General features: G+C 37.5%; 1 protein-coding gene across 2 annotated transcripts; it reads right to left on the reverse strand.

Annotated features, from left to right (window-relative positions):
• Window positions 1–3,689: 3,689 nt before the first annotated feature.
• On the reverse strand, window positions 3,690–23,901 carry LOC126259557 (polyubiquitin-B). Of its 2 annotated transcripts, XM_049956448.1 has the most exons (7): window positions 23,754–23,901; window positions 14,540–14,745; window positions 14,156–14,383; window positions 10,949–11,176; window positions 7,550–7,777; window positions 4,282–4,509; window positions 3,690–4,190 (listed from the first exon to the last, which is right to left on the reverse strand). In XM_049956448.1, the coding sequence occupies exons 2-7, from the start codon at window positions 14,727–14,729 to the stop codon at window positions 3,913–3,915; spliced, it is 1,380 nt and encodes a 459-aa protein (XP_049812405.1). In that variant the 5' UTR covers window positions 14,730–14,745; window positions 23,754–23,901; the 3' UTR covers window positions 3,690–3,912. The 2 variants fall into 2 exon arrangements, with proteins under 2 accessions (XP_049812405.1, XP_049812406.1); XM_049956449.1 differs by lacking the exon at window positions 10,949–11,176.

Genomic DNA, 23,901 nt, shown 5'->3' on the forward strand with positions numbered 1-23,901 from the left:
AAGCAGGAATTGAACTGAAGAATACTGTTGAGCAGCGTGCTCTGTGGTTCATTTTGTCAGTGGGGATTCATGTGGACAGACAGCTTGTTAGTTGTCATGCCTAACTGCAGCACAGTTGATGCAGCTTAGCTTGTAGATCATACGACAGATTTAGCAAGAAGCTCTGCTTTTGACGTGCTAACTGAGGTTTGTGACTGGACTGGTGGGGATGGTTTATGGAACATGTCTTGCATCTAAGTCTACTACAGGGGTATGAGCTTATGAGGCAAGGTGTTGGGAAAAGGCGTCGTGTAGGAATGGTCGAGGATCTTGTATAGGTTTGTTGGGCGGTGGAATATCACTGTGGGAGGAATAGAGGGTAGGACATTTCTCAGTTGGGGGCATGACGAGAGGTAGTCTCCAGTCCTGAGTGGTACCGAGTTATGAGGGGAATGCTCCACTATGACCAGCTGTGAGATGTTAGATGATAAGGCACAGGGGATCCATTTCTGTACAGGGTTGGGACAGAAATTATATTCTGCGAAGGCCTCAGTGAGAGCCTCGTATTTCCAGAGAAACTGCTCATCACTACAGATGTGATGGCCACAGATGGCCAGGCTGTATGGAATGGACTTCTTGATATGGAACAGGTGGCAGCTGTCTAAGTGGAGGTACTGCTGGTGGTTGGTAGGTTTGATATGGACAGCGGTACTGATATAGCCATCTCTGAGGTGGAGGTAAACAAAGAAGTTGGCTTGAGTAGGACCAAGTGAAGCAAATGGAGAATTTGTTGAGGCTCTGGAGTGAAGTGTGTCTTCACCCTTTATCAAGTTCATAAAGATTTCAATCTCAACCAGGTGAGAGGTTTGGGTTTCTGGGAGTTTAGGAATGATTCCTCTAATTGGCCCACGAATGGGTTGACGCAGGATGGTGCCCATAGCTATACCCTAGAATTGTTTGTAGATCATGCCTTCAGAGGAGAAGTAACTACTGACGAGATTATGGTTATGACAACTAGGAAGGAGATTTTTGGTTTGGAGTCCATTGGGCATTGATAAATTTACATGTTGAACAGTGGTAAGGCCATGGGCATTAGGGATGTTTGTGTAAAGGGAAATGGCGTTAGTGACGAGCAGGGCACTGTGTAAAGCAACAGGAACTGTGCAGGAAATGGTATCTGTAATACAGGACGGCATGTTGTCTGTAACAGGCTGAAGTAGTTTGTCAGAGTCGAGATTCTTTCACTATGGGCAGAGTAACTGGCCACAATGAAGCATCCTAGGTGGTTGGGTTTCATAAAATCATGTACAATGTAGGAGTGCAGGGAGTGGCAGGGGTGAGGAGAGAGATGGACTCCTGAGAGAAGTTGTGGAATGACCAAAGGTGGATGAATCTGACAACTGGAGGAGTCCTCCTGCCAAGTAATCTTTGTGGTTCAAAATAACAGTGGTGGAGCCTTTGTCACCATGTAGAGTCTTAAGGTCGGAATCAGTTTTTAGATGGTGCAGTTCTTTCTGCAGATGTAAGGTTAGTTTGCATGCTGAGGGATTTGGGGAATGGTGAGGCAAGGTTCGAGGTCAAGACATTTTGGCAAGTTAACAGGGGCAGTGGAGATAGATCACACTTGGATGAAAGATGACCTGGGACAGGCAGGGTTCAATGTTTGAGTCCAATTAGTAAGGTTGGTGGCAAAAAACGTGTTTCCATTGTAGCCACCGGGAGAGGAAGAGAAGATCTTTACAAAGTCCTGCATGATTGAATTTGAGAGAAGCAGAAGGTGAGGCCTTTGGAAATGAGATTTCTGCTGGGCTAAGGCTTTTGGAGGAAAGGTTCATGACTGTTTCGGATCTGTTTAGGTTCAGGATTCTGTTTGGTGGGAGGGAGATTGAGAGTGGGTTAAATATAGCAGGTCTACAACAAAGGATTTATCAGCTATGAGGGGACAAGGGGGAGGTTTGGAGTTGGTTGTAGAGGCTGTGGATAATGGTAGTCCACGGTGTGTGTACAAAGTTAACAGGGAAGTTTTTAAATGAATTTTCTTAAAGCTAACTGCCTTGCTTACATACGAATATAGACATTCTGAAGATCTATAGCCTTTTTTATTGTCAGAGGTGAAACTTAAGGCTTTTCAAAGAGTTTTACAACAACCAAACTGACATACATTGGTATCTGAACACTTCAACATAGAATACCAGGAAAAGAACACTTTATTAATGACAAACTAGCACAATACTGCTTATGAAAATTAAAGCTCTCTCAGTGTGTAAATTCAATAAATTTTTCCTCTGGTTTCTTGCTGTGTCCATATGCAGTAAGTGTGATGTTTTGGAATGCATGTCCTTTCCTTCTATCTTCAGAGTAAGTGCCTAAGTCTCAGTCCATCTCCTTAACTAGTAATCAGCTGTGGCTGACATTTAAATCCCCACAACAGCTGTTCAGTAACTAAAGTGCCTAGCCCTGTTTTTACAGGTCAGACAGCTCACACTCTCCCTAAATCACTGCCGTATGCAATGCAGACTGTTACTCCCGTGTTTTAGCTTTCAGTGAACACTGGATTGACAAACAGCACATTTTATTGCATTATACTGCTTAACGCAGTCCCTGTTCATGCTTATGGCAGATCAATTTAATGAAGGAAGATCTACTAGTCAATTTTTTTTTTATTTATTAGACTGTCACAGCCCATTTTGCTAGTAACTGGAAAGAGTGAAACGTCTAATATGAGGTGGTTTGCTTCTCTCCAGTTTTATATGTATCTGTTAGCACAGCATACTTATGTCAACCAGGAAATATGCCTTTACCAATGATTAAAATTACATCTGAAGGGAATATTATAAAATCAGCCCAAAATTTTTATATTCTAAGCAACATAACCAAAAGAATTATTACTGTGTAGTGATCTGACAACTTGTGTAATTCACTTACAGTTTTCATTTAACATTGTTGGTGAAACATGCAGTCTGCATACGTACATCTAATGCATCTGTGTTTATTACAGGGATCAATGTTTGTCACCGAGGAAATAACTGATTTTGTGGCTAGTTATTTCTGTGTCACTTTTTGTCAAAGCTATTTTCTTGAGGCTCCATTTTTTTGGATCACTTGTTATGTTCTACATTGTTCTGCCTCATTTTCTGAGCATAGTCCATGAACACATGTTTTAAATATTGTTGAAAACTTAGTGACATGTCAAGTGACTAAGAAATGATGAGTGTCTCGCCAAAAATTCAGTAAACGTTTTAAAAATTAATAGTCTGCTTTCGTTTGCAATAATTTCTGGATTGAATTTTATGCCAATAATTACAATAATAATGAACTAAGTGACATGAATGTATTTTATTGTCTAAGGCTGTGGTAGGAGCCAGTCTTTTGGCTTTGTAACCCTATGTCATGTTAACAGAAAATTATTTTGAAGCTGAGTGCTCTGCTCTTCAAAAGTTCTCTACGTACTACATAGCCTGTATCACAATAGAATTATTGCTCCAGCTAAACCATCTTACCCATTGTTTGATAGAAACATGCACTGTAGCTAAATTACACTAAACTGATTAATGACCCCCCCCACAATTTTGCATCACCAAATTCAATTTGCAGCGAGGCTAACATGCAGTCAGTTTCAGAAATTAAACATTTGTCTTTACACACTACGAGAAATAATGGAAAGTCTTCAAAGGAAAGAGCAGTGTTTCAATTTTCAAAAACAATCTCACTTAAAACTTATATACCATTTATTCAGAACAATTAACACTTTTACAGCTAACAATTGAGTTTTTTCACAAACTACACTTCAATTCAAAGCTTTATATTATGTCAAACTTAAATAACTAATAACTATCACAGTGACTAGTAATTTTCACAAAATACTCATTATGCTCATTTTATACATTTCACAATGGAACAAAAATGTCACTCATATCTGAAGCCCATAAACTTTCAGACACTGCAACCACCGCGAAGCCTCAGAACCAAATGTAAAGTGGACTCTTTCTGAATATTGTAATCAGATAAAGTACGCCCATCTTCTAATTGTTTACCAGCAAAAATAAGCCTCTGTTGGTCTGGTGGAATACCTTCTTTGTCTTGGATCTTGGCCTTCACGTTTTCAATAGTATCTGACGGCTCCACTTCCAATGTTATTGTCTTACCTGTTAATGTCTTGACAAAAATTTGCATACCACCACGCAATCTGAGCACCAAGTGCAATGTTGATTCTGGAAAGTAATTTACCAGGGTGTAAAAAGTCACATTATCCAACAGCCATGTATAATAAGGTCACTGGATGACAAACTGTTCTTTACTCACCTTTCTGGATGTTGTAATCTGAGAGGGTACGACCATCTTCTAGTTGTTTCCCTGCAAAGATGAGTCTTTGCTGATCTGGTGGGATCCCTTCTTTATCCTGAATTTTTGCCTTTACATTTTCAATGGTATCTGATGGCTCCACTTCTAGAGTTATTGTTTTGCCAGTGAGAGTTTTTACAAAAATTTGCATACCACCACGGAGACGCAACACCAGATGTAAAGTTGATTCTGAAGTGAAAAATATGCAGATAGTATTAACCCCACACAAATCAATGTATTGCAGTAACATTTCATAATGCTTATTAAATGAGAAAAATGAATTTTTTGGTAAAATTAAAAATGGATGCTCCATGTATGCAGTCAAAGTCTTCAAAAATTTTGTGAACATTGGGTACAGACTGAAACCTTAGGTTATTACTGGTAACTAGAAAAAGGAAGTGCTTTGTAAATGCTCTTTTTTGTAATATCTAAGTTCCACTGAAATCTGTTTAACACCTAGTTGTCTTTACACACAATTCTCTGCACATCACACAGTGTCATTTGAATACTGTCACAATTAAGTATTTCTGAAAGAAATAAAGCATAGTGGTATGGCTGCTTCCTACAGAGAATTTTTTTCAATATCAGATGTCAATACCACCCCACATTCAAACTTTTTCTCCTAACAACTGACAACATTGGGTTGTGCACTGCCTGGGGACTTCTTTTGAAATATTTACATACTATGAAAACACTTGCTAGTCTAAGCCTCTTATTTGTTTTATTGCACTTACTAATTAACACTACAGTGATTACATGGTCTCACTATGCTTATACTATTATGAAACCAACACAGTATCCCTAAAGTGAACCTTGTAAGTATATTCAGCACAATAATGCTATTGGTAAGTCATAATACACTTACATTGCTATTTGACATAGTTTTTATTACCTATTTTACTATACCAAAATTATATATTTCATACTGACCCAAAGTCTACCTCTTGCCTTTTGTAGGTCATACTCTAAGATTGGCTGAGCTCATGTGCTTCCTGACTGCTGTGATCTGTCACTAGTGCTGCCCTTCCACTATTATGCCAGTAGTGAATAGCAACAGGTTGAAGTTGAGTTCACCCATTAAATAGTTTTACATTTATCATTCCGATATGTTTGTGCACAGAGAAAGGTGTGGGTTCAAATACCCTGGTGTAGCACAATTTTAATATCAGGAATATTTAATATTGTAAATATATCTGAGAGCACACTTATTTGACAGAATGCAACATTTAGGACAGAAAACTGGGTGGGGCAGAAAGGAGGCAAACTGAATCTTTTTAGTTTTTTTTTGTTTTGGTTTTTTAGGGCACAAAACTGCTATGGTCATTTGCGCCCGGTCCGTGACTTAGGAAACAGTAAAAAACCGAAAATGGAAACCAGCAGCAATGGGAACAAAAGTCGTAAAATTGGAGAAACTAAAAGCAGAAGGAAGGCTTAAAAATCCACTACAGAAAGGGGTTGGTTGTCCCCAAAAAAGCTTCAAATGACTGACGTCATTTCACTGGCACTAATAAACTCGAGAACGCGATCAGCCGAGCACGTGTCATCTGCTAAAATGGATGATATATCAGGCGACAGCTGTAGACGGGCGCGTAACGGAGTAAAATAGGGGCACTCAATTAAAAGGCGTCTTACCGTCCACAGCTGAGAGCAGTGGGGACAGAGTGGGGGAGGGTCGCCGCTTAAAAGATGTCTATGGCTAAAAAGACAGTGCCCTATCCGGAGTCTAGTTAAAATTACCTCCTCCCGACGAGGTGTTCGGGAGGAAGAGATCCAAGCACAAGGAAGACCTTTCACGTCCCGCAATTTATTATGGGGAAGTGTCGACCAATGTGCGTGCCATAAAAAACCAACATGACGACATAACGCTCCGTAGATCGGCGAAGGGAATCTATTGAATAGCTGGCCGAAGAAGAGAGACTGCAGCCTTGGCTGTTATATCGGCCGCCTCATTTCCACAGATACCAACGTGTCCCGGGAGCCACAGGAACGCCACCGAGACGCCCCCCAGGTGGAGCAAGCGCAGACAGTCCTGAATCCGGTGGACCAGAGGGTGCACAGGGTAAAGAGCTTGGAGACTGAGGAGAGAGCTGAGAGAATCTGATCAGATAACATACTGTATCCGCTGATGGCGGCGGATGTAGTGGACAGCCTGGATAACAGCGTAAAGCTCCGCAGTATAAACCGAACACTGGTCGGGAAGCCGAAAGTGATTTGGGGTGTCGCCAACAATATAGGCACTCCCTACACCTAACGATGACAAACTTAATCTAAAAAACAATTAAAACAATAAAAATGGATGAGAGAGCAGCCTAGTGAAAGCTGTAGGGTTGGGGAGCCCCTACAACAATGACAGGTGCCCCATCCCCAACCACCTTACTCCTGCTCCGGAGATAAAACATTATTGCAAATAAAAACCAGTTTTATAGAGAACACTGACAACCAGGTAAACCATCCGTGAATCGTCCAACAATATTTGAGGGCCAAAAGGAGGGAGCATTCCACCAAGATATGAGCTACTGTCTGTAAGGTTCCATAACCATGTAGAGTTGACTCAGTACACCCAACTATGGGTTAACCTGGTACTACTGATGTGGAGATTACTTAGGACTGTGGATTCATTCTGGGAGAAGTGGAAAGAAGATAGCAACACTGCAGTAGTTAGTTTGATTGCACGGGGTTTATCTGACGAGGCAACAGCCCACCAGCTTTGATCCATTTCCGAGTGAGCAGAGATCTGACAGTTACAAATTCATACCTGGGATCGGGAAAACTAACGGGGAGCCAGGAAGTGCTCATTTAAGCAAACTGTCAGTTTATTCCCCAGAATCTCCAATAAAGAAAAATGTCTCACTACTATTTTAACTTCGCTTTGATTCACAGACCAATTATCTTGGTGGTCTTACTAGAACGACAAACTTTGTGCTACTTCAATTTCAATTAGCCCACTGAGACACCTATTCAGTTTCCTATATTACATTATTACAAACAAATTAATAAAGAGTATAACAATTTTACTTCCAAGCTTTTTGATTCACTGATCTTTAATACTAAGCAAACTCAATCCAGTAATTTTTTGTTTTAGATACACTGCAGAAGAATATTTGACACATACCATCTGCTGCAGCTAATAAATGCTGTGCATTCAACAAAGAATGAGTCACTGGCACAAGCCATCATTACCAAAAGAAACACAAATAATTAAAACTTATTTCTGCAGCTCTGCCCTCACCTTTTTGTATGTTGTAATCTGAGAGAGTTCTTCCATCTTCAAGCTGTTTCCCAGCAAAGATCAATCTCTGTTGGTCTGGTGGAATCCCTTCCTTGTCTTGAATTTTTGCTTTTACATTTTCAATTGTGTCTGATGGCTCCACTTCCAATGTTATTGTTTTCCCAGTCAGAGTTTTTACAAAAATCTGCATGCCTCCTCTAAGACGTAACACTAGATGCAATGTAGATTCTGAAGTAGAAAGACATTGATCAGTTAAAATTTTGAAGAACTGCAATGGGTTAAGAAGCCAGAAACAATATAACATTTAGGCAGATTACCCTTTTTCCCTTTGAAGAACTTTACCTCAATAGTGGCGAATGCTACCACTGGGAACCTCAATTTCTTTTTAGATTTTAAATAACCATGATTACTTTTAGGAAGATTCATATTTGTACCAACACTATCAATATTTTTATTTCATTTTCATTAATTTAATGAAATGTCAGAGAAAATGACAATCACAGTTAAGAATATAACTAATAGTTGCCTCTTTGCACACCATCACATTCCATTCAACTTAAATGTAATTGTGTTGAATCAGCATAAAAGGTTTTGAATCTTCACTATGCAAATGCAGCTTCCTGCCTATCCATAGTACAGGGTGATTCAAAAAGAACAGATGGTTGAAGTCTAGAGCAGGGCCAGTGGCAGTCACAGCTGTGATTACCTATTCCTCAGAGGCCGTCAGCATGTCAGTTTTAAGTAGCCAATTTATTTCTTGTGCCAAAATTGAAACCATCGTCTTGTTTGCTGTTTTTAGTGTGGTAGTGAGTTCTGAGAGAAATATTTTGTGATTATGGCAGCTAGTGTTATAAAGTGGAGTGATGTTAGTGCACATCTCACGGATTAATTGCAGAGGCACAAAAATTTATCAGGTGCAATGATGAAGTGAATACACAAGCACACTGAGTAAGTGGATCAATGTTTTTTTCCAAGTCATGGAAGAAGGCAGGTGGATCATTGTTTACTCATGGGTCACATGTTTAATATATTAATAAAGACTGATCCACATACCTCCTTCCTTGACTTAATTATTGAAGATTGATCGACAGTGTGCTCACACAGATCGATTGCAAGGCAACAAAGAGCAGAGAAGTATTTCACTGTTTTTTTCCGAATATATTGTGGGCTGAGACACTGTCCCTTGTTTGCAGATACCAACACAGTTTAAACAGCTGCGACTCAAACACGGAACAATCAAACTTCCTGGCAGATTAGAACTGTGCCAGACCAATACTCAAACTCGGGACCTTTGCCTTTCGCGGGCAAGTGCTCTACCAGTTTTAATCTGCAAGGCAGTTTCATATCAGCACACGCTCCGCTGCAGAATGAAAATCTCATTATGGAACAATCAAATTTATAATCTTCGTTTACAGCAATGCTGCACCTTTTCTTCTGAACACATTACTTCGAAACATCTGCCTGCTACTCTCTCATTGGGTGTTTAAGACAACAGCTAACCCCCTACTTTTGTTCCCATCATACCTCACAGCAAGTGCTGACAACATTCTTGCACGAAACACGGTAGTATGCCACTGGCCCTGTTCTAGACTTCCCAGACCATATTTCAATTGCCTGCTACAGAGAATATGCAAGATATAAATACAGTATGCTTCTCACTGGACAGAGGAAGGTTCAGTGTTTTATGTTCACACTGACACTATACCATGCCTTGCTCACGAGATGTCTGATCTCACATGAAAAATCAATAGGTCCACATTTATTAAACAAACATCAACAGTTCAATTTCTCAGCTCTTTAAGAGTAGCTGCCAGAGGTAAGAGATTTATTTTATGTACTCCCTCAGAAAATAATCACAGGGCATCACGTCTGGTTATCTGGAAGGCCAAAAGCAATGAATATGACCTTTTATACCTCTTCCAATCCAGCATTGCAGGGCACTGGTAAGAATGCCATACCTGAATGTGGAAGTGAGCCTGTGTGCCACCATGTATAGAAATTTAATCACTGGGATTGTCATGAAGTTTAAAAACATTCTGCAACATGTCAAGGTACGGCATCCGTGTCAATTTCCTCCACAAGGAAGGGAAGGTCCACAAACTTTGTGAACATTCTGTGTCTGAGTCATGTCCGACGTCAGGATTTTATGACCCTCACAAATCTTACAGTACGATGGTTTACTTTACCCAACCAATGGAATTTAGATTTGTCTGAAAAGATGAGTTTTCTGAAAAGTGTTCTGCCACACCTGAAGAACTGAAATGAAAATTTGTACCTACTGTCTACTGTTATGGTCACTGGGAATCAATGGCTGCAGTAACTTACTGCTTCATATGCAGGCATCTGTTTCAGGACATGCCACAGCATTGTTTGAGGAATTTGAAGTTCATCTGCCTTTGTTGGAGATTCCCAATGGATCTGTGTCAATGCCTCTTTGATAACCACCCCCCCCCCCACCCACCCACCCACCCAACCACCCATCTACATTGACAGACATGTATGGCTGACCAGTGCTCTTTCCTTTTCACATGCAACCAACTTACATGAATTCTGCAAGCCAGTTATAAATCTGCTTGTGCGAAAGCAGCTTCTTGCTGAATCAACAGCAGAATGTAAAATGCACTTTAACACTGGACCGACTTTGTGCAAATTCAAACACACAAAATTATTTCTTCTTGTGGTTACTATGTTGCTACCAACAACAGTCAAGCTGTGTCAAAACTCAATCCTTTATGCTGTAACACATGCAATTTTGTTATCTTTTACTGTGTGTGTAACGAACAATTTAAAAATTGTTCTTTCTTTTTGAATCTTTTAGTAGTTACATAAATAATTTTTATTTATTAACAATGACCTTTCACTTTCACTGCACATGCTCAGTCAAATTTTTCAACAAGAACAAGAAAGATTCTTTTCAACAATCTGTATGAGAACACAATGCACATTAAATTATAATTTTACATACTCTAAAAAACCTTCACAGCATAAGAGAAATTTTATTAACTGACTACCTGCAACTGGCTCCCCCTACAGACTAACACCCTAGTATTAGACGCTTTTCTGGCAATGGACAAAGTCTACACAACTTCAGTTACAATTTTAATTCTCCCAGTTAGACACCTGTTTAGTTTATTGTATTGCATTATTACAAACCAATTACTGAAGAGTATAACAACTTCACTTTAACAAATTTTTGATTCACTGTTCTTTAATACCTAGACAACTTTTTCCAACAATTTTTTGTTTTAGATTACAGTGCAGAAGAATATTTAACATACTATTTGTTGCAACTACTAAATGCCACACACAACACAGTCATGAGCACAAGCAATCGTTACCAAAACAAAACATTACTCAGGAAATCAAAACTTCCTGTTATTTCTGCAGCTCTGCCCTCACCTTTCTGTATGTTGTAATCTGAGAGAGTTCTTCCATCTTCAAGCTGTTTCCCAGCAAAGATCAATCTCTGTTGGTCTGGTGGAATCCCTTCCTTGTCTTGAATTTTTGCTTTTACATTTTCAATTGTGTCTGATGGCTCCACTTCCAATGTTATTGTTTTCCCAGTTAGAGTTTTTACAAAAATCTGCATGCCGCCTCTAAGACGTAACACTAGATGCAATGTAGATTCTGAAGTAGAAAGACGTTCATCAGTTAAAGTTTTGAAGAACTGCAATCTGTTAAGAAGCCAGAAACAATATCAACCTTCAGGTACATTACTCTCTTTCCCTTTGAACCACAGGTAACAATTTCTTGCAACATTTGAAATAACCATGCTCACTTTCAAAAAGATTCATATTTGTGCCAACACTACTGTATATCAATATTTTGATTTTCCTTGATTTAATATAATGCCAGGGAATGACAAGCACAGTTAAGAACACTAAATAGTTTTCTGGTTGCACATCATTCTATGCAACTTAAGTCTTATGTATAATAAGCATATTGCAGCACACACGTGCTCAAAATCGGCAAGGTGACCACTACAGCTGAAAAAACATTTCACACATATCACAAAAGCTGTAGTCACTGCAGTGCCCATTACTTCAGACGTGCATGCACTGCAATACTTTATTTGTCCACAAATAGCGACTCAAAATGTCTCCCCTGTACAGAACATACATAAAGAATGTACAAGTGCAGGTTGTAAACACATTGATGACAATGCATTGAAGTCTGAGCCTAGCCATGAAGCATGCTCTGACAGTCAAAGGCCACAGCTTGTGACAAGAAGAAAATGTCGCTTCAAATCCTAGTCCTGCACAAATTTTCAATGTCATCATTCCATTATACAACAAATGTTGTCCATATTTGCAACTGCACACACTTCATTGACAGCATGTTAAAGGTTTTGAATCTTAACTACCTAAATATAGTATACTGTCTACCAATAATGGTCAGTTACCACATTCTTATTTACAATCACACTTTCAACTGCAAATTCTTAGTCAAATCTTACCATCAAGAAAGCTCCTTTGCAACAGTCTGCTTGAGAACAATACATTGTATTCCAAATTACTCAGAAAAACCTCTGCAGCATCATAGAAACTTTACTTTCTGTATCTAGACAATATATTCAATTTTAGCATCATTTCCATTTTCTTTAAAATCACTTTCTTTTACAATCAGGTGACCGTACAGGTCAGATTCATTTACAGTACAGGTTTATTATTCATGTATTATGTCGGCACCATTATAATTAACGAAAAGTGGGGGCACAAATATTACATAGGCTTGTTTCTTCCCAGTGATAATTGTAAGAATAATATCACCTTTAATGTGCCCTATCACTGAATTATTTATCTACATATAGTTTGCGAAGATTACTTCATGGCCTGTTATGTGACAATATTAGAATATAGATAACGGCATAATCAACATCCACCTGGAAATTTTTATTTTCCTTAATCTTATATCCAACAATGTAAAATACAGGTAGAAATATGAATGTATGAAGGAGACATTGCTACTTATTGTAAAGAAAACACTTGAGTTGCAGACAGGCACAATTGAAACAATTAAATAAAGCTTTTGGTCACAGTCTTCACCGGCAGAAAAACCACAAGCAAGCACACCTTATGCACACATGACCAACTCCAGCATCTTGGGCCAGAATGCAACTATATACATGACATACCTTCTAGTATTACAAGGGATTCTTTTCCTACATTGTTGATATTCCTACCTGTAATTTCCTTTAACTGCGTTTACACTATTTGCAATTGCATTGGTGATTGTGTCATCTAAAAACTATTTAGTGCTCTTTTCTTGATTAAGCCTAAAAGGTCCAAGATGAATCAAAAGATCAAATATACAATTGTTTATATATTGTTTTAAGGGGTACACAATACTATATCACTTTTACAGTGGGTTGCAATACATGACATTCACTTTTATTCAAAAATTTTGCATATAAAATAACCACTTTAGATTTTTGTTGCGACTGTGGAGAGCAAGAAGGAAGTGGACAAATGAGAATACTATTTCATAAATTTGATTAATTTATGACCAGAGCTACAAGACATTAGTAGTAATGCATAAAAAGAACTATCTGAAAGGACAACTGGCAACATTACGTACGACAAAAATTCCTAAAGCTTAGAATTTATTCCAAATACGAAGCAAGAAAATTGCATAGGAGGAGTTTACGTGCAAGGGGCTCTTCATCCAAAAAGTTTTAATTTGATACCAGGTACTTCATAATATTGGGACATGTCTGAAACAGGAATTAATTGCTAAATAGTGTGTGCCAGTCAACACTAAATTTAAATAAAAACTATATAATTCCAAACCTAAATTAACAAAATATTTCCTACAAAAGGATTACATACTTCTAGTAACAAGAGGCTTATTGATGAATAGTGAACTTTAATTATACGTATTCTTCTGTAGGGATCACCAGTGACAAAACCAAAATGTCATCACTAGTTTCAACTGGTATACATTCATTTGCAATTCTTGGAGAATCACTTAAGAGGCATTTGAAATCTTATTTCAACATTCTGGTAAAATTCTGGAAAACCTATTTATCCAGCAGCAATAAGCATTCTGCAAACTTAAAAAATATACCCATGAAGGCCAATTTCTTATCTCATTTCATTCCTTGCTAGCTGCACTCTTACTAGCTTGCATTCGCCAATTTTTTGGCCTCATGGAAACATGCCCTGGAAATTTACTACCAAGCAACAATGGTCGGTAGTGTTTTACATGTGGTTGCAATTCATCTGGACATAATGTTGCACTATTGTAATATGTAATTTTAATGGCCCATGTGAACTTCAGGACAGAAGCAAGTAAGAATCCTATTTGTTGATCTACAAAGATCTCTTAAAATGTACTCTGATGAACTTGCCAGGTTTGGTAGCAGCACTTCCTACTTCAACTGATTTTAAGTCAATTTTTGAGAGAAATTTGTTGTTTCCTGCATTGTTAATAGCATTATTAGTTTTCATGCAGCTTTGCATTTGATGAATCTTAATAGTACCTGACAAAGTGTGTGCTATTTGGCTTCCATAATGACATTTTATACTTTTTCAGACTAGTTATGAAATCATGCACAAAAAGTATGTACTATGAGTAGTCACGAAGTACTTTTGAATATAAACTTACCTTTTTGAATATTGTAATCTGACAGTGTCCGTCCATCTTCCAACTGTTTTCCTGCAAAAATTAGCCTCTGCTGGTCTGGTGGAATGCCTTCTTTATCCTGAATTTTTGCCTTCACATTTTCTATTGTGTCCGAAGGCTCAACTTCCAATGTTATTGTTTTGCCAGTCAAAGTTTTGACAAATATTTGCATCCCACCCCTGAGACGGAGAACCAAGTGAAGTGTTGATTCTAGAAACAAAATGGAAATATTGTAGGACTGTTTCAACAGAAAAACAGTCAACTGGATTGTAGTATATTAAAATCAGAAAAGCTGCAAAAAATGCAACAAATAGGAGACATGCCTTTTTGGCAACAATGTCACATGGACATTAACATGCGCATTACCTTTTTGTATGTTGTAATCTGACAAAGTGCGGCCATCTTCCAGCTGTTTACCAGCAAATATCAAACGTTGCTGATCAGGTGGAATTCCTTCTTTGTCTTGAATCTTTGCTTTAACATTTTCTATTGTATCTGAAGGTTCAACTTCAAGTGTTATTGTCTTCCCTGTTAATGTCTTTACAAAGATCTGCATATCTGCTTTGTGGGATCTGAAAATAAAATGGATTAAACACTACAAGTATGATTACATTTCATTATCAGGCTGCCATTTTAATAGCACTTTCTTTTCAAAATAAATAGAAAATACATGAAACATTACACAAATTCCTGAAATATTCATGTTACCAAAAGTTTTCTGCCAATATTATGACCTCAAAACCCACATGCTATACTTCAATGACAAATCTTAGTGCCACTCATTCAATACACGAGGCAACAACACTGGTATCGCTGACATCAAAGCAAGGAAGGGGGGGAGGGGGGGGGGGGGAGATAGAGGTAAAAATCTGGCATAAACTTTCCAGCACATGTAGACATTTGTTAGTATCATTTTCCATGGATTATTTGTGCGATTGCAATTATGTGGAACAAGTCATCTTACATGACTATGATCATGGCTACATTCTCTGACCATTTACAAGGATACTTTAATATAACCTGTTGCTATGAGAGATACAATTCTAGAATGCATCACTTTCTCAAAAATTTTGGAAAACATCAATAGTGAAATGGATCAGTAGTTTATCTCTCAATCACCTTTCTTATAGAGAAGAAATTTCAATCTCTGGGGTGGGGGGGGCCCCTTAGTCATGCATTATGTACTTCAGAAAAGACAGCACTCATGAAAACGACTTTCTTGTATTCTGTTGGAAAGACCATACAAATCCAGATGATCTCTTACTTTTGATGGAGTTTATATATTAAATAAAGTGAGAAATGCATATAACAGTATTATTTAAATTTCTTTTTCAACCTAACTATTTTTGTCTCTGACCACCTGTCCTCTTATTTTCAATTAGTTTTAGAAACAATTATTCCAACACACCTACCAGTGACTGATCATTTATAGCCCTTCCCCTTACATCAATAGCAATGTTATCCTGTTCCGTATTCTACATTCCACATAGACTTCCATCATTACGGAAACAGTACAAGGCAGGATAAAGACAAAAACTTCCCTAATAGGAGTATAATGCCTTAACTTTTCCGATTTGACTGTCAAGCTCACATGCAGCTGTAAATTACTTTCACAATAGCAAATGTTGACATGGAGATTACATCCTGAACAGTTTATCAAGAGTTTTGTTACAAAGTGTCACATTGAAATCTCTTTAGGTATCAACAGAGTACAACAAACTAAAGTGAAGAAGACCCACTTGCTCTATGACTCAATATCTGTACTCTTGGCACCTTAATTCATTTGAGGGTCATTCCATGTCAAGTCACCCAGGCCTTAACACCAACCATGTCAGATTTTGATGAAACTTGGTACAATTACTTCTTTTATCATCCTGAAAGTACTTGTAAATTTTTTTTGCTCTCAGTTTAATAAATTTAAGTTTTTAGATTTGGCGTTGTTCCAGCAGTCTGAAATCTTAAACGTGTCCTCACAACTAAAAAAAAAATTGTATATTAAAGAAAACTGAAGATATCGTATGAAATTTTTGGAATAAGTTTGTGTATTATATGTAAATGTTAAAAAAATTTCCATAAAGATGTATTAAAATCTTCCAAATGAAAAAATTTACAGGTTTTTTTTATTTTTGATTTTAGCTAACAGATGTTAGTTTTACAAAAACTGCAATATCTAGAGTCTCAGACCTGATAGAAAGCTCAAATTTGTTTTAAAATACTCTTAATTGTATAGGCTGTTAGACAAAAAAATTATGTTGGCTTTTTAAGCTGTTTAATAGTTATCTAATTTTTAAAATAATATTAATTATATTTTAAAAATAAAAAGTACCAAGTGACAGACACCGAAAATAAGTTTGTCTTCTTGGAGTAACAATGTACGCTTGGATTTTGTTTTGTTACTTCTGTGTTTTGAAGTAAAAAAATTATTACAGTGTTAAATAGTGCTTGGATAGTATTTTATTAAGTTTATTTGAGTACTGTTACTTAGTTTACAGAGATTCTTTTCCAATATTCTATAAAAGTAAACAGAACAGTAATCAGACCAAAAGTGAAATCAGTATGTCATATTCAAACCTGTAAGGTAGGGTTATTTAAAAAATCTGACTGTTTCCAAACAACCTACACACCTTCAAAAAAGTTACAACCGGTATCTGAATTGAGTGAGGAAGAAAAAGATTTTATCCACTTACGATCTGGAATTAATCTGTGTGAATTTAAGAATATATGTTCACACCACAGCTACTAAAAAAAAAAAAAAAAAAAAAAAAAAAAAACACAAAAAGCCCATCAAAAAATCATTGAGAAGTGTAGGCTTGGATCTTTCTAAACAATTACTGACAAAAAATATTTGCATAAAACCTGGACAAAGCTTTGCTCAACATGCCGTAACTTTTGCGAGGAAAAATTAAAGAGTTGAAGTCAATGAAAGTGAAACAGATGATGAAGTCATGGTTGAATTAGAATCATTGGAATCCAGAAATGAATCCCTCGTACAAACAAATATTGCTCTTGATAATTTAGGTTTAACACCAATAAAGCTTCATGGCTTGTCAGAACAAAGTGAAGGGTCTTATTTTAAAAGGAAGGTTAGCAGTATTGAAAAGACTGCAAAAAAGGCGGTTTCAAAAGCATTAAAATACGATGCACCAAGTTCTGATGACGAAGAAGATACAAGTGTGGTTGAGAAAGCAAAGGATTTTGATGTAATGATTTCTCTTATGAAAGAAAATTTCATCTGTTGGGAGGTCTAGAAAAATCCAGATTCTGACCTTGACTCCAGATTCTTGGAGTCGAAATAAAATGATGAAAATTTAATGTAAGAGTACATGGTGCCACAAGCTAGAAAGCTAAAATCTGAAAAGGGTATTTTGGAAACTCCTGGTCCAAAAAAAAGGTAAAACTCTTTCTGAAAATACAGTAAGACTTAACAGATTTTTATGAAAAAGGATGAAAGTTCCAGAGTGCTACCTGGAACAAAAGACAAAGTAAGTGTTCAAAAAAATGTGTACATGCAAAAAAAGACTCATTTTGTGTAACTTGAGAGAACTCTCTTATTCTTTCAAATGGGAGGTAGAAGTAAGATTTTCAAAATTTTGTTTCTTGAGACCTAAATGGTGTATCCTTGCTGGTGCTGCAGGCACACACACTGTATGTGTACGCAGTATCCACCAGAATGTTAAACTATTGCTGGATGCTGTGAAAATTGAATCTTATACAGACCTAATTAAGATGCTTGTGTGCAACACGGAAAACCAAAACTGCATGCTACATCATTGCGACAGCTGTCCTGCAAATACTGCACTGAGTACTTAACTGAAAAACTAAGTGAACATTATGATTTAGAAGAAATTGTAATCAGTCAGTGGGTTAACACAGACAGGGCAGAAATGATCAAACAGTCTATCAGTGTTGAAGACTACATTTCTTTATTGGTTAGGTCATTGGAAAAGCTCACCCCGCACTCGTTTATAGCAAAATCCCAATCAGCAGCCTTTAAAAGATTGAAAGAAGACCCACCACCCAAAACAGCAATTATTGTTAGGGATTTCAGTGAAAATTATTCCTTTGTTATACAAAATGAGATCCAAAGTTACCACTGGAATAGAGGAGGTTCTACTCTACACCCAGTTGGAGTTTTTCTAAGAAATGAGGAAAACAATGTTTTTGTTTCCAACCACTGTTTTATTAGTGATGACCAAGAACATGACACTGGTTTTGTTAACTTTGTACAAAAAGAAATTACAAAGTGGCTGTCATTACATCATACTGACATTGACTCAGTTCACTACTTTACAGATGGTTGTGCTGGGCAGTACAAAAATAGAAACTGTTTTAAAAATTTGACTGAACACTTGAGAGACTAATTTGAAGGCCCAACACTTTTTTTTTTTTGCAACAAGTCATGGGAAGTCAATTTGTGATGGCCTAGGAGGAACTATTAAAAGAATTTTAAGGAAAGCCTGTCTACAGCTTTCAGACGAAGAACAAATAATGACAGCAATCAATGTGTACAAGTTTTGTGAAAAAATATTGAAAACATTCATTTTCACTTTATTGACAAAAAAGAAGCTGATTTGCTACGGTTAAAACTAGAAAAACATTTTTCAGCAACCCGAACCATTCCTGGAACAAGAAGTTTTCATAACTTCAAACCACTTCCAACAAAACCTTGAAATTAGGACTACAGATAATGTAAAACCCTCCTTAGTCTTTTCTTTCCATTCTTCTTCTGATTGGGTTTGTGTTGAACCATCCATAAATAGTTATGTGGCCGCAAATTATGATGGTAACTGGTACTTTGGACTGGTAAAAACAATATTCAATGATGAAGAAGATGCAGAAATTCTATTTCTACATCCTTCAGGACCAGCTGCATCATTTTATTGGCCTGAAAGAAGATTCTTGCATAGTGCCTTTGGAGCACAGTGTAGTAGACTCACCTCAATCAAGCAGCACTGGAAGAATGTATTACTTCAAAAAAGACTGTATCAAAAGAACTGAAAGCTCTTGGATGAAGTGGAAAAACAGTGAGTCAGCATTAATGTTTATTAAAAAGACAAAATAACTCAAAAAAATTCAATGTTTCAAGCAATCAGTTGGGTTATACATAAGTGTCGTAAGTACACTATCTTTGTACATAATTCTAATTTAATCTACTATAATTAATAAACATGTTAAAAAGCCATTTATAAAAAAACTATTAAGAGATACAGCAAAAAAAATTTGCAGGTGTTGTCAGGATGGTATTAGAACCATTTGAGCCAAATTTCATGAAAATCTAAGGAGGTGGGTGTAAAATTCATTTTTTATTGGGTGATTTGATATGGAATGACCCTTGAGAGAGAGCACTCCCCAAAAAGAAATTGACCTGTATAGTTTATATGGTTTCAACCAGTCTCTCCATTACATTTATACGAGGGGAGTTGGAAAATATGTTTCCCCTGCCGACTGTGGGCACAGTTGTGTTGTATGGGCAAAAGACGACAAACAAGCAGGTGACGCACACGTGCAAGACACCGATACACCAGTGGGTAGAGGTTGACCGCGATCAAGCAGATGGCACTGTTGCCAGTACCTGCGCAAAGCAGAGGCCAGCCACTCAGTCTTTTCCCAGAGCTATGGAGAGAGGGTACATTTTGGAGTTGTGGTCAAAGGTGGAAGTGAGAGCTGTTATCCACTATGAATGGGCACATGGAGTATCAGGCACAGAAATTCATAACCGCCTTGTTGAGGTGTAGAGGTCAGGTGTGATGTCGAGGAAAATGGTGGACAGATTGTGCCAGCAATTCAGTGATGGACGTCAGCACATGCAGGACATACCGAGACCTGGACAGATGTGCACGGCCACTACAGATGCAAATGTCAGTACGGTGGATGACATGATTAAAGCAAACCAGTGTATCACCATCGATGGAGTAGCGGCAGAACTTGGAATCTGACATGAGCAAGCTCACAAGATCATTCACGACATTCTTCGATACAGGAAGGTGTCAGCACGATGGGTGCACCGCCAACTGACCCCGACACACATGGAACAATCCATGGCATACAGCCTGGAAAAGCTAGTGCGTTACCCTGAATCTGGCAATGACATTATGTTTCTGATTGTGATGGGGGATGAAACATGGTTCCACCATTACACACCCGAATCGAAGGTCCATACAGTGGAAACATTAGCCATCACCTGTCCAAAAGAAGTACAAAAGTACTCCGTCTGCAGGTAAAGTGCTACTCACTGTTTTCTGGGATGCCAAAGGAGTTTTGCTGCTGGACTTTCTGGAGGATGCAAACATCAATGTTGTTCAGTACTGTGCCACACTGTCGAAATTGAAAGAGGTTGTTCAGAAAAAGCGGCCTGGCCTTCTCAGATCTGGCATTTTGCTATTTGATGACAATGCAAGACCACACATGGTGACAGCAACGGAAAACCATACTGCACCTCTTGGTTGGAAGTGTCTACACCATCCGCCTTACAGTCCGGATCTTGCAACAAGTGACTTCTACCTGTTTCCTGCTTTGAAAAAGACACTAGACAGAAGGCGCTTTGGCAGCAATGCTGACGTCAAACAAGCCGTTCAATGCTTTTTCCGTATGCAACACCCTGATTTTTCCAGGAAGGCTTTTTGAAGCTTATAAAGCGATAAATGTCAATGTACTTTGAAATTGTGCAGAAAAATAAACATAGATATCTTTAACATCTCATTCTCTTTTTTCCTTTCACACTCAACTCTGACCACAGTTGACAGGGAGGGGAAATTTATTTTCCAACTCCTCCACGTACTTTAGTAGCAGTGTTTAAAGAAAGACATCGATAGAAATTTGTTATTGATTTAAGTTGGCAAGTGAACAGCTTTCAGGACGAACATGTTTTCATGAAACTCCAAATTCTGATTAATTTTAAAAGGTTACAACGCCTATTGTGCTTGACCTATGATTCATTGACTAACACCAACACAACCCATAAACTGAGTTACCTGAATGCTTTCATGACAAAGTCATCACATCATGCAATTAATAAGATAATAGAAGAACAACATGATCCTTAAGAGTCCACTTCAATTTATAATACTACATTTTTGGCATTGCGTTTTATAAGTTTACAAGCATATGACTCCTAATTGTGAAGTTACAGAATCTATTATGGAAGCCAGAAATACTGTTGCAAATGCAGCCTAACTGACCAAAGAGCTTAGGTTTTCAGTAATACAAGCTTGTCCAAGCACTCCAGATTGTATATGCTCCTCTATGAAATAATATATATTTCTAAGGCAGGAAGAGAGAAAGTATTGGCCAAGTCAACACATAACATTGTACGAACATGTATTTGTTTTCATAGAACCTACAGCACCAAAGAAATCTCAATATCGCTGTCAGTTTCTAGTGGGGTTTAACAGCTTCCCCTCACAACTGCATCCAACTTAAGTAATGGAAGGTTCAAACAAGTGTGTCTTGATCCTGAAATAATTATACCAGTCAGCCCCTCAAAATTTAATGTGATACAGTTCCCATATTACTAAGCAAGCAAGCTTACATTTTCTCAACTTCAAAGCTGATGAAAACACAAATCTTTGCACCAGCTCCACACATTTGAAGCTCAACCTACTATTACACAAGCTTGCAGTTGTGTCCATTGATCTCCACTGACTAATCTACAAAATACAATTTATTTTTAACAAATTATGGCACTGAATTAAAGAGCACCATATTTAGTTTCATCAAGGATAAATGACATGAAAATTTATCTATAAACCAACAGGTAACCTCAATTCCTCAGAGTTTGCTCTATCCAGACATTCCAGTTCATATTTTCTTTCCTAAGTCACTGCAGGAAGATACCAGGATGGTTCTTTCAACCATACCACAGTCCACAACCTGTCCTTTCCTACAATATTCTTATACAGTCTATGCCTATTACAATGACAAGCCATTGTGTCATATTGTTGGAGGACTCCGCTCACAGCCAGTTTTAAGCCACCGACACTAGTTCCGACTATAATCTTCTCCACAATATTTGTGCAGTACAAAGTCTCTTTGTAAAACTCAAAGTTACACGATCCTAAATCATAAATATTAAGTCCGATGCAGGCTCAGTGACAAATATAACAATTTTTTTTTTATCTGTCTTTGCACTGGTAACTGCCTTCACTGCCTGTAATGCCATTTTGTGCAAACTGCACAAAGAGCGGATTTTCCCATCCTTGCTTTTTTCAATACATTTAGTTTCACACACATCACAAATATTAATGCAGAATATTAACAGCAACACGAAACAATGCAGCAGTAGGCTAAATCTAATATACTTTAGCTACTTAGAAAACATACCATACACTAACAATAACAAAAGACCCAATTGGACTCTTTCGGACAGTTCTCTAATGATTTACTATATATATATATATATATATATATATATATATATATATATATATATATATAAAGTTACACTTTTGTTCAGTATAACTACAGACCCAAAGCCCGCCCGCCAGCCCCCCGAAAAAAAAAAAAAAAAAAAAAAAAAAAAAAAAAATAGCCACACTCTGGGTATATTTTCATTGTGTCTGGTGTTACCAGTAACAAGAAATAGTTTTAGTTCAATACTGCAGTTTTACTTTGAAATATCAAGATACTTTTAGCAACCTGGCATTGTTCAACTTCTATCATTGTCATCAGAAATTCTTCAATGCCCAAGCAATCGAATGATAACCACAAGCTTAAAGAGCTTTAGGAAGTTGGAAAGGCAACCGAAATACTCTGTAGAAATCGAAGTGGTAAGAAAACTCACTTCTACTACAAATTAATGTAATTAGGTGGAGCAGCACCCATTTGAAACTAAAGTGGTACAAAAGACACCCAACTGGCAAAGGCTAATATAAGTGACAAACAAGACAGTTCAAGTGCAAACATACACAGCTGTTATTCACAAATAAATTACAATGTTGTAACTACAACTATAACTACAATACGGGCCGAACCATATTATTGAGTACGATTTTAACGTCGCATATTAATTACCCAAGATTTAAAAATGTGCCTTCAGAAACTCCTCAAATGCCCTATACAACTACTTGCAAGTCCAACACCTTAAGCTGAAACCACACTATCGTTGGGAAGTGTGGCATTCACGTAAAATGTATGAATAGACACACTTGCTTAAAAATTATGAGACCAACTGCTAAATTATTGTTTCCTGTTCTTAAATAGGAATATACTTCGACTTACATTCGAAGTTTGCAAGTTAACAGGTGCGTAAAGCAATAGCTGTAGACATGTCACCAATTCATATGGATCAAGGAAACCCCGAGACGCATCGAATTTGTAGTAAACTTTCTAAGTGACCCAAGTTTTGAGGGCATAGGTCTCTAGTCTTACACATTTCTAAGCCAATATTTTTAACGTCGTTAAACTACCCACAAGTTTTACTTCCACAACAAAATATACGAAACATATCCAGCCAAACTTCACCTGATGCAATAAAATGAATTTCTTACTCTTGTGAACTGCGTCACACAGGAATTATTACACCTACTCTTCGTCTTTTATATTCTAGCATATTAATACACTAACAACTGCACAGTTTACTTACCACAAACAGAGAACGACTGTCAAACGCGAACTACAGTCAAAATTTCAACCACTTACGCCACACCTCAAAGTCGTATGACAATGACAGTCCCAACTTCGCTTAAATGGTGTGACGACAGCAATCTTCCAAGGAAGATCTCTGGTGCAGT

Source organism: Schistocerca nitens, chromosome 5, assembly GCF_023898315.1.
Source record: "Schistocerca nitens isolate TAMUIC-IGC-003100 chromosome 5, iqSchNite1.1, whole genome shotgun sequence".
NCBI classification, from domain to species: Eukaryota; Metazoa; Arthropoda; class Insecta; order Orthoptera; family Acrididae; genus Schistocerca; species Schistocerca nitens.